Source organism: Pelodiscus sinensis, chromosome 16 (assembly GCF_052426305.1).
Source record: "Pelodiscus sinensis isolate ZL-2025 chromosome 16, ASM5242630v1, whole genome shotgun sequence".
NCBI classification, from domain to species: domain Eukaryota; kingdom Metazoa; phylum Chordata; order Testudines; family Trionychidae; genus Pelodiscus; species Pelodiscus sinensis.
Window position 1 is genome coordinate 9,872,767 of NC_143067.1, and position 11,965 is coordinate 9,884,731.

The 11,965-nt window shown below is 42.8% G+C and overlaps 1 protein-coding gene across 1 annotated transcript in view; it reads left to right on the top strand.

Moving 5' to 3' along the window:
* The window catches only part of RASGEF1C (RasGEF domain family member 1C), a 128,876-nt gene that overhangs the window by 112,711 nt on the left and 4,200 nt on the right, over window positions 1-11,965 (top strand). The window contains exons 11-13 of the mRNA XM_075900487.2: window positions 5,648-5,743; window positions 9,228-9,351; window positions 11,481-11,553. Of these exons, the coding sequence (XP_075756602.2) occupies window positions 5,648-5,743; window positions 9,228-9,351; window positions 11,481-11,553 (293 nt within the window). The remainder of the gene's footprint in view (window positions 1-5,647; window positions 5,744-9,227; window positions 9,352-11,480; window positions 11,554-11,965) is intronic.

Consider the following 11,965-nt stretch of genomic DNA (forward strand, 5'->3'; position numbering starts at 1 on the left):
GCCCACACCTGCAGTCCGACTGACCATGCCCAGCATCACCTGGCCTGCTGGCCTGCCGTCTACCTTCCTTGCAAGGATTCTTCCTGGCTCTTGCATGGATGCAGTGAGGGAAAAGTGCTTCCTGTACCCTCTTGCCTCCATCCCCTCAGGCTCAACCGGAAGTTAGCCCAGTGTCTTGTTACATTGACCCAACTATCTTCTCCAGGCGTAAATGTGTTTATTTACGGTATTTTGTGTTGGCTTAGGCATGAGTAGGCTTGAAATAAGTGTATGCTAATGTGACTCTTAAAGCTCTGATTCCCAGGCTAATTCTCAGAGTTAATAGACACAACCCCCTCACACTTCCCAGGGCAGAGTGACAGGTCATGTGAGAATGAAGGGTTTGTATGCCGTGCAGAGTTCAAAGGGGGATGTTTGTGAGAAATTAACTCTACTTTCATGGATGCCATCAGCTGATCAGTGCCGTCCCCAGGATCAAGCTGTTCCACAGGGAATCACCCTTTTGCGTTGCTGATGTTTGTCTCAATTGCTTTGAAATGTTGGACTGTGCACAGCGTAACGCTGTGTATGTTGTTGCTATCTGATATCATGGGGAAGTGCTTGCCTGATTTCATTAACTTTGTTCTTTCTGAAGGAAGTGATTGTCTCTCTTTCTCTCCCTAAGGGCACGTGGGTGGATTAGATGGTTGTGGGGGAGGGGAATCAAAAGGGAATGAAATGTGAATTTCTGGCTCTTGCCCAAGTTCTGTGCTAGTTAAGTGGCTGGATAATAATCTGTCTTAAAAATATGACTCTCCAGTTTATTTGCTTTCATTATAAAGATTCTGAAGCTCAAACACACAGGGTGATATGTTTGTATTGGGGACATTATTAGTTGCTCAAAAACAAAAAACAAAGTAGAAAAAAACAGTAAGGCTATGTCTACACAGCAGCGATATTTCAGAATAGCTGACATTATTCCAAAATAACATAGTCCGCATCTACACTACAAGCCCTTTATTTCAAAATAAAGTCGAGCTGGAGGACTTCTTACTCTGACTCATCATTTCACCAAGGAGTAAGGGAAGTTGAAGGAAGAGTGTTCTTCCTTTGACTTCCTGCTGTGTAGATAGCGCCAAAAGCCAAATTAAGCTATTTCGACTTCAGCTATACAATTGACGTAGCTGGAGTGGTGTAGCGTATTCAACTTTATCCCTGCTGTGTAGACGTACCCTAAAAGTCCTAGCGAGAACTAGAGATCTTGGTCACTTCCAGGTGGTGATCTAAGTGATTTATTTCCATTCCAAGTAGACACATTTCAACAGCACTAAAAGATTGTCACAGCTGGCACTAAGTGGTAGCCTCAGCGGACACGCTGTAGATTGAATAACTCTTTCCCTCAGGGCTGCTCCATATAGGGAAGGCTTTGGGTGCATTAGCCTGGCATGAGACCAATCCTAAAAGCATCTTCAACTCACGACTGATTGGCGATTATTCCTATTGACTCCCGCCTTGTTGCAGTTCCATGGCACTTTGTAGGATCGGGCTCAGCGTGTTGGACTTTTCACTGCACCCTTTCCCATATTGTATCCATTCTACGAATCAAGATAGTACTGGAGTCTCCAGAGAAACTAGTCTGGCCTTCCTTTGTGAGCACTTCGTTTACAGTCAAGAAACCCTCAATAACCTTCACGGAAAAAAACTCGCAGGAATTTGCATCAGGTGAGCTACATCCCTTTAGCTATTCACTCCAGGCAACGCCTCGGCCAGAAAGTGGTTTCTGTTTTTATGACAAGAGCAGCATTCAGGGCTTGGGAGTCCTGGCTTACATTTCCTTTTTAATATCTATCCAGTGCGTGCACTTGCTCTTGGTGCATTGTGAAGGCTGTAGACCGGAAAATCACTGGTGACATTTTACCTTACTTCCACTTCGCATACCACTTCAGCATGAGAGGGTATAACCTCTACTACTTAACTACATGATTGCTTCCTTGTCATCAGTTCCCATAGCCTTACATTTCCTCAGAGCTATTGTGCTTTCACTTAAGATCAGAGGGGCCGACAGAGTTGCTGGAGCAGGACCTCAGGCGAAAGGGGCGGAGCTGGAGCTAGCCTCCCCTGTCAGCCCTTTAGCACCAACTGAATCTCTGGTGGCGATTTAAAGGGTCCCGGGCTCCATTTTGAATTAGCAGGCTGCAAGGCAACTGTCCCCTTCATGCCCGCTGTCAATGCTGTTCTCCATTCTGGCATGAGGAATGCAGAAATTGGGGGCCCACAAGAGCACTCCAAAACTTTGCCTCTACAGGCTCTGGTACAAAAACTTCCCCCACAAAATCCTAATACCCAGATTTTGGGGGACCCGCTGCCACCACCCAAGTAATTCCAAGAAAATCAGGGAAGAGATCACTTGGGAAATCCCCTCCCTAAGGTTAAGCCTTTGCCCCCTCTCCCAAACTCTGTTTTGCTTGGAGTTGGGAAAAACAGATGGAATCCACAGACAACAATGGACTCTGGCCTTGTAACTAGGTACTGAGTCCTAAGGACACAACAATCAACCAATACTGTTAACTGGTTGACTAAGAAAAAAAACAATATTTTTTGATCGAAACAAAACTACAGTTGCAAGCACAGTAAATTGTCTAGATGGAAAGAGCCACCATTTGATATAGATCCTCAGGGAAAACCTCTGGGCTGTAACGCTTAGTTACAAAAAAGGAAAGAAAAACAATTAGCAAGCTCAAGCAATGAGGTTTACCAGCTAATTCGATTTAGAGGCTTTAAATCGGAATCCCATTTCACTGCAGCGTGTAAACGCAGGCAGTTACTTCAGGCTAGTCAATTTCTAAAATGGCGACCAGTCGGGAACATGCAAATCAAGCGCGGGATATTTAAATCCCAGGCTTGATTTGCAATTTCGGTCGCCCTCATTAGCCTCCCTAGATCGATTTAGGGGACTAGTGTAGACGTACCCTTAGTCACTGGGTGCTGGTCGGCACTCCTGATTATGACGCCCCCTATCGGCAGTCCCGCGTAACATATAGTTCAGCTCATTTACTAATAAATCCACTTGGATACTTAAACCCACAGGGCTTATTCTTATGTTCATTCACAGTGATCGAGCCCACACTTGGCTATTTAAATTGCAGACATGGCATCTACAAAGGAGATACACACTAAGTTAGAGCTGACTCACTGGACCAAGCCTCCTGAGTGGCCTTTCCCTAGTATGGCCTGCTCACCAAAGAAGAATGAAGACACAGACTTGATCTCTGGTGCTGGTGTCACTGGCTGGTCTGCCCCCTAGCTCTCAGCATTTGGGTTTGGCCCTGATGCCACGGGAGCTCCTTACCTCTTCAGATGGGCCCATTGCAGTCTGTAACCATACCAGGATGCTCAAGGCTTCATACCTATTCCTAGATCCAGCTTTAGAATCTGTAGTGTCGTTTTTTTTCCTCTAACATAACTCAACTGAGTTCAAACAATTTGCATTAAAGTGGAATTGGATCCCACCTGTACAAAATACAGCTAGATGATAGGGCATCCCATTGGTTGGAGACAGGACTTTGAATATGTGTGCACCGTCCAGTTTGCCCCAGATGATCCCCAGTGGGGTTTTTTTTGTTTTTTTGTTTTTTTTTTTTAGTGTAAGGTCTCTCTGTTTAGGTCTCTCTGGTTACTGCTGAAATTTCTTGGTACCCCAAGTGTTTGATTTCACTATTCCCCAGCCTAGTCCTGACTGAGACTTTGCAGGAATGTGTCTGACTTTTCATCTTAATTTCCACCAAACCAGAAACCAAATAAATACCCTTCTGTCTCCAGATCTCTTTGCCTCCTTTTGCCACATGGTCTTGATCAAATTGGTGCCTTTTGCCTTTTAGCCTATAGCTTTTCATACCAGCATGTTGGGATGAATTGGGGTTGCACCTATGTTCTATGACATTTTTGTGCTGCTGGCTGATTAGGAACTAAGCCAACTTTTCCAGACTTTTGTTCCCCTTTCAGGAGTTTGATTTGTCTTGTGTACCCGCAAGTTTCACCATGCTTGAAAGCTACCAGCTTACAAAATCAGACATACAATCATGTCACAACATATAATTGTTGAAAAATTGCTGACTCTCGTTTTTACGACAATCTAAACACTGTGCTTACATGTTAATGTATGGTATAGAGCAGTATAAATACGTAATTGTCTGTATGAAATTGTAGTTTGTACTGACTCTGCTAGTGCTTGTTATAAAAGTAGGCAAATATCTAGATGAGTTGATGTATCCTCCTCGGAAGACCTCTCGTCCCAGGAATACGTATACTCTTGGCTGAGAACCACTTGGATTGTTAAACAGTATTTTTCTCTGATCAGAAATAAAGTGGAAGCCATAGTTTTGCTGGTAGTGGTTCACATCTTCAGCCAGTGTAAATCCACATTATGAGGTTTAGGTTGGACATTAAGAAAAACTTCCTACCTGTTAGGGTGGTTAAACACTGGAATAAATTGCCTAGGGAGGTTATGAAATCTCCATCATTGGAGATATTTAAGAGCAGGTTGGATAGACATCTACCAGGGAGGGTCTTGATGGTGCCTGGTCCTGCCGTGAGGGCAGGGAACTGGACTTGATGATCTCTCGAGGTCCCTTCTAGTTCTAGTGTTCTGTGATTCTATGGCTGGAAGTCAGTGAAGTGACACGGATCTATGCCACATGAAGACTTGGGCCTGTGTCATTAGTGGCAAAAGCATTTACCAAAGGTACAGTATAAATCATCTTCTTTCATCTGAGTCATTAGAATTTCTGCTTTTCAGACGAGAGCATTGGCCCCTTTAGGGCTTGTCCAGGCCCACCAATGGAGGGGAGCAAAGAAGGCAACTGGCCCAGAGCCCGCAGCTGCCATGGCTACTGTGACAGCAGCAGCAGCATCTGGAACCTGGACCCTTTAAATTGCTGCTGGAGCGCCATACAGCACGCTCTGGGCAGCTCTGAGAGATTCCTGGGAAAGGTGTAGCACTGTCTGGGCTTCGCTAAGGGCTGCCCATCCAAGACACAGGGCAGGACCCCCACCGCCGTGGCCAAGGGCCTGGGAAGGCTGTTGGCTCTGCTGGGCTAGTGTGCACAAAAATGTGGCGCTCTTACTCTTGCAATGCCCGCACACCAAATTATTCAGGAGACTAACTCCCTGTAAAGACACACCCTAACTCACAGGATTTTATTTTTCCACGTTTGTTTATTTTGGTGTGACGGTTAGTGTTCGCCTAACTGTGTCTGTAGAAAGGGTTCTCCATGGTCATTGTATTCTTTGGCTCCTGAGTTTTGACTATCTTTAAATTGTTGTCCGTGACTCCACTTGCTAATAAAACAGCTCTGTTGACAAAGGAGTCTTATCTTTGCTCAGGAAAGCGCCGCTGAAATATTAAGAAGCAATAAGAAGGAAACAAAGTCGTTTTAATTTATTGCTTTGTTCTGTGTCCATAGTGCCCACCGAACGTTCATTTCAACGGTGCTGTCATCCCCAGATCATTCAAAATACTTTTGTACCCTCCTTCCTTGGGCTTGTTGATCACTGTGTTGCTGTATAATAGAACAGTACATCTTTTCTTTTTCCTTCTGACTGAACATTTTCTTTCACACAGTGAAAATGCTGAGCCACAGAGATAATCGTTGTGTCATTCCCTTCGCAGATTGTGATCCCTTTCTTCAGCCTATTGATCAAAGACATTTACTTTTTGAACGAGGGATGTGCTAATCGCCTTCCGAATGGGCACGTCAACTTTGAAGTAAGATCTACAAATGTCTTTATCTACTCTGTCCTGATAGCACATATTGCAGTGTGATGCCACAAAGACTGGCTCCTACAGGAGGGGAGACCCTCCTGGTTGAAAAATCAATCCCAGTTCCCTTAAAAAGAAATATAATAGAGAGAGAGGAATATTCTAGTCAGAGGTTTTAAAAAAAACAACCAGGAGTTTCTAATGCCGAATGAGTGGCAAATCATAAATTTTGTCCTATAGATTAGCTGGCTTAAATACAGAAGCAAAAGAGGCTCCTCTTTTGGGCAGCCAATCTTTCAGGAATACATCCAACCAAAATTGGTAACCCTACACTTTGTAGGAAGGGCCTGGAAGTCAGTGTTCCCTGTAACTTTTCCATCTATGTGCAGAATAAATTTTTTATGTACACCAAGGTGTATGCAGATGTGCACCACCAGTAGAAACACATGCTGCTGGCTGCTTCCGGCTGTGGGTACTCTGCTAATCAGCTGAGTGGCATTTGAATCTCTCTTGAGCAACTGTCCAAGCACTCAGCTTACAGGGAACACTGCTGGGAGTAGGAAAAGAAACTTATATTTGTGTGGACTTTTATTGGACTTTAACTTGGTGTATAGAGTTTTATTTAGAGTTGATTTTATGTTAATGAACCCAGACCTAAGGAGGGTTGGTTTTGCCACAAAAAGCCTGTGGAGAATATAGTTAAGGGAGGGGAAAACTGAGGCAGTGGGCCTCAACACAGCCTCAGACCACAAAGGGGTACGTTGGAGACAGTTACCCTGCAGTTATGATACCATCAACCAATTGCAAGCATTAGATAAATATAAGAATACAGCTTGACCTATATAAGGCCTCATTTATACAGTCACTATGTTTATCAGGTAAATCATATGCCGTTTGGCCTGGGAATTAAAAATTGTGATCTGCTTGAAGCCTTTATTGATTACACTACAGGAGAGTTTGTGTTAACCACCATTACACGCAGCAGAAAGACATGTGTTCTCTCCATAGGCCAGCCATGCAATGGTAATAGTGACAAAGAGTTGAGAGAGAAGGTGGGTAAGGAACTTGCAGTATCACAGCTAAATGCAAGGTAGACCAGATTATTCAGTGGAAGCAGTTTTAACACACATTGTAAGGGACTGTTCAAGGCAGAGAGACCCATAACACCTCTGCCATCTTTAAAAAAAAAAAAAAGGCGGGGGGAGGTAAGTTGTAGTAAGCCTTAAACCGAACGTCTCTATTCAGTCATTTTGCTGTGACACTGAAGCAATGTCTGTACTTACCAAGCTGGAAATTGATCTTCTGGCATTCAATTTATTGGGTCTAGTAAGGACCCACTAAATCGAACGCTGAGAGCATCCCCAGTCAGCACCAGTACTTTTCAATTTGCAAGGAGTAAGGGAAGTTGATGGGAGCATTTGCTCCTGTTGACCTCCCACTGTGGAGATGCCGCCAAGCATGGCTTAAGATATGTCGACTCTAGCTACATTATTTATCTTAAGGTGGCCTTTGGGTCTAGTATAGACCTGGCCGTAGAGTTCATTTTCCTGACTTGAAGAAGAGCCCTGTGTGGCTGGAAAGCTTGTCTATCCCACCAACAGAATTTGGTCCAGTGAAAGATATTACCTCACTCACGTTGTCTTTCTGATATCCTGACACTAACGCAGCTACAATGACACTGCTTATAAATACAACGAGTAGTCCTGTGGCACCTTAGAGACTAACAAAAATATGTATAATACCATGAGTTTTTGTGGGCAAAACCCACTTCGTCAGAGGAGATGCCACCTCATCTGAGGAAGTGGGTTTACCCACAAAAGCTCATGATAATATATATATTTGCTAGTCTCTAAGGTGCCACAGAACTACTCATTGTTTTTAAAGTTACAGACTAAACTGGCCTTCTTCTGACACTGCCTATAAATATTTGAGCAATTCTGAGTCCATACACTAGAGGGTGGTTTTGTACTGATGTGACAGGATGCTGAATGCAATGTGGATGCCTTCGACTTGTTAACAATGTGTTATGCATTACCCTTTTGTATTCTTCAGCTTCTGTGAAAATGCAGATATGAAGCAGCTTCAGTAGATTTACCCTTGTATAAATGAGGGAAAAAAATTGCTCCCTCAACTCGTGTGCTTTCTGAATCTCACCAGAAAACATCTATTCTCTTTTGCTTGTTTCTCTTAAGTTTCTGCCTCTCTTTGAGGCTTTGGGGCAGAAGGCCTTCACCATATGGTGAGCCAAGCATGTTGCTTGTTGTGTTGTGATGCTTTAAGGAGTAATGTAAGTTAAGAGTCTGAGAGGAAGGGGTCATTTATCTTCACAGCAAGCTAGGGGTGTGATTCTCTGCTCACAAACACAGTAGTTTGTGAAAGCTAGTGCAAAGTATAAATAGTAGCGTAGCTGTGGTAATATAGGCCATGGTAGCAAGACTAAGCTGTGCTGCGTGCATGTGCACCACTTTCAGAAGTGTTTGTATTTGCCACAGCGAGGCCTTGCCTTTCCTGCCACTGGCCATGCCTTGTATGTTTGCTGGCTTTCATTGAGCATCATCTGCAAAGATGTGAATGTGAGCAAGGGGTTACCCTTCTAGCTTGCAGTGCAAACATAGCTTAACTCAGAACACCTTAAGCATCCTTGTGCTTTGGTAGAACAGGTTTGAACAGGTCTAAGGATTAAAAAGGGGGCCTTTGTTAGGCTAAGGCTACACTGGTGCTGTACTGCGCTGTTCCTTTCTGGATCAGGGGTGTGAAAAATCACATACCCCCAAAGAGCAGTGGTTACAGCACTAGAAAGAGTCAGTGTAAACTGGCTACAGTGCTGGCAGCCATACTCCCAGTGCTATTTGCAACTGCCCTCGTGGAGATAGTTTACACAGAGCGCTGGGAATGCTCTCTCCCAGCGCTCGTGCTGTGGCCACACTTTCAATTTAAAGTGCTGTTGCAACTGAGCTTTAAACTTTTAATGTAGACAAAGCCTTAGACTGGGAGGTCTGATTTATGTTGTCACACGCCACTTTTGATACAGTGCCTTTGTTATTTCTATTAGAAGGTTATATTGCTTACTGCTTTATATGATCTATTCCTGTGAAGCATTTCGTACAAAGCTATTTTCTAAATTCTGAGATGTAATAAACTTTGGACAAATCCCAGAATGGCACTGAGTTTTATGCCGTCCATTCTGGAGCAAACTCTCTGTATAGAAACTGTAAATTGTTTATGGATACATTTCTATTTAATGATAACACAGGATTTCATGTTGTGACAGAATGTAGGGTGACCCAAACCGGCTTTTTCCCCTTTCAGCACGGCATGGAAACCCAGGGGAAGGTTTATTGAGAAAATGCTCCATTCTAAATGTCATGATGTTCCTTTGCAAATGCATATCCATGCAGTTTGTATGTGGGATTCTACAGCCTCTCCACACGTGTGACCCTTTTGGTGCTATGATGTTCTTATACTAAATGGACTTTTATAACATTTGCAGAAATTCCTGGAACTGGCTAAGCAAGTAGGAGAGTTTATAACATGGAAGCAAGTGGAATGCCCTTTTGAGCAAGACCATAACATCATCCACTACTTGCATACAGCTCCCATCTTCACTGAGGATGGTAAGAAATCCCTATATATATTTTAATTGTTCAAAATAATATAAATGTGATTGTCTCGCCATCACCCCTGATAAAACCCTGATCTGTGGTGTCTTATTTTGACCACTACAGGATGCTCCTTTCTGGCTTTCCTGCCACTTAATTTGCTCATCATCACTCTATCCTGGGTGATAGTGTGAAACCTAAGTCATTGTTGGATCAATTCTCCACCATGTGTCTGCCAGGCATCCTGTAGTACATGGTGGAATGAGCCCATGCAGCCACATCAGGGACTATCATGAATGTCAATCATCCTCTAAGCCAAAGCCATTCTAGGACTGATGTCAGAGCCACCTTTCCCTGCCGATCACTAATTTCACTTCTTCAGTCAGTTCTCCAGAGTCCCAGCTTCTGGGAGCCAACTTGTGTCCCTCACACCAATGAGGAAACTCTTTATTTTATTTAAAGTATTTAAGAAAAATCTTCTATATAATTACTTTAAAATATGATCAAATTCCTGTTCAGAAATTAGTCCCTGTCCCATCTTCCCCCTTACCTGCTCCAATTCGAGATCACGCTTGTCACACTGTTTCATTTCATACAGGATTATTTCAGTCGCATCCTGTTCCATCATGTCTGACGTATCGAGACAGACTCTCAAACTAGGCTGGATTTGGGGTTATTTTTCCTTTGGATTCTATGGGCAGATTTCTACACCCATCTAAGTTAATCACTCCAGACAGTTGTTACTTCAGAGGCCACATCAGAAGTCAAAATACGCAAGGAAAATTAAGCTCAAATCTCACGAGGCATGACTGCCAAAAAGGAATAATTAATGTGATTAAAGCAATATGTATGGAAAGGAGAGGGCTTCGGGGCTTCACTGGTACTATATGCAGGAAGGAGGTTGTAGATATCCCAGAAGGGCTGATTTCAGGCTGCATGGTGACTTCAACTCCCTAATTGCTTGCAGACCCTCTGCCCCACATAAAGGGTCATATTCCTGCTGGCTTCATTAGATGCCCTCAATAGAAGCCAGGCATACAGCTCTACTGCCAAAGGTAGAGTGCATTCCAAAAAGACCAGCCATGAGTAAAAGAGAGACAACGCTGACCCGTCAAATAAAACAAATAAACTCTGCATGACACAATACAGAGCAATATTACTCTTGAACATATTAAAACATTATTGAATTACATCACAGAATAAAATACAGAGGTGACTGGTGTTACAGAATAAAGCATAACTAAACAGTGTAATGTCAAAATGCCCATGAATGCAAATTATGGCCTACTTATAAAAGTTCATAAAGCAAGCTCAATGGTAATTCACCCAGAGTGCAATAGGCTCATACAGATGGAATCTTTAATGTGGACCTTTACTTTTGCACTATACAATGCATCCTGTAGTTCGAGCTATTAACTTAGACCAGTTTATATGACTATATATGTGATGAGGGTGTCACTTCTGCATTGTGGTTTTTTTCACTCTGGCTGCTATACAGTCATTCTGACCTAATATATTTGTTTAACTTGCCTTGTCTTTTAAAGAATTAGTAGAGGTTGCAGATGAACATGAGGTGGGGGGGGGGGGAGGGTATTACATTCAAAGAACTAGTAGAGGTTGCAGATGAACATGAGGTGGAGTGGGGGGGTATTACATTCAAAGAACTAGTAGAGGTTGCAGATGAACATGAGGTTGGGGGGGGTATTACATTCAAAGAACTAGTAGAGGTTGCAGATGAACATGAGGTGGAGTGGGGGGTATTACATTCAAAGAACTAGTAGAGGTTGCAGATGAACATGAGGTGGGGGAGGGGGGGTATTACATTCAGTGTTAAATGATGTGAACTTAATGTAGAAGCCTGGGAAATTGTCTCTTCAGCTGTCAAACCTTGATTAATTTAACTTTTTTGGAAAGCATTGAGGGCAGGTTTTCAAAGGCATAAATGGGGTTTTAGCAGCAGGATGAGAGTTAGGCACTTCACCTCCCTTGGATTTTTAAAACCATTTTTTGCTTATTGTGTGGTACAGTAGTGACACTAGATGAGGAAGATTGCATGTACCAGCAAAACTTACAGAAACAACTATAGTTTGGAATGGTGAAAGGATTTGGGGTTCCTGATGCTGTTTGAATTCATTTTTTATTAGGTTTGTATCTGGCTTCCTATGAAAGTGAAAGCCCGGAGAACCAAATTGAAAAAGAAAGATGGAAATCCTTGAGGTAAGAGTTAATTTTATAAAATTATAATTACAATACATGTACTACATTGATAGTCAAGAATTAAACTAGCTGGGCCTGAAGTTTGAAACTTTCTTAATAAAACTGACATCAAATAACGTGTCTTGTTGATTGTGTTTGAAGGTGTTCTCAGCTTAAGGGTGTAGTCTGCAAAGCTATGGATTGACAAAATAATAGTCCTAATGTAAATTTTACATTGTAAATATAAAGCACCCAGTTCTCATTTACACTAGCCTGTCTGTGTGAAGGTGCCTGGAAGTGGATGTAAAACACTGCTGGAGTGTCATTTATATCTACTTTAAGGCTCCTTTATGCTGCTGGACCAATGTAAATAGGCTGTAGATTAAAACAAATCCTCACAAATAATTTGGGATGAACCCAAACCAAAAAGCAC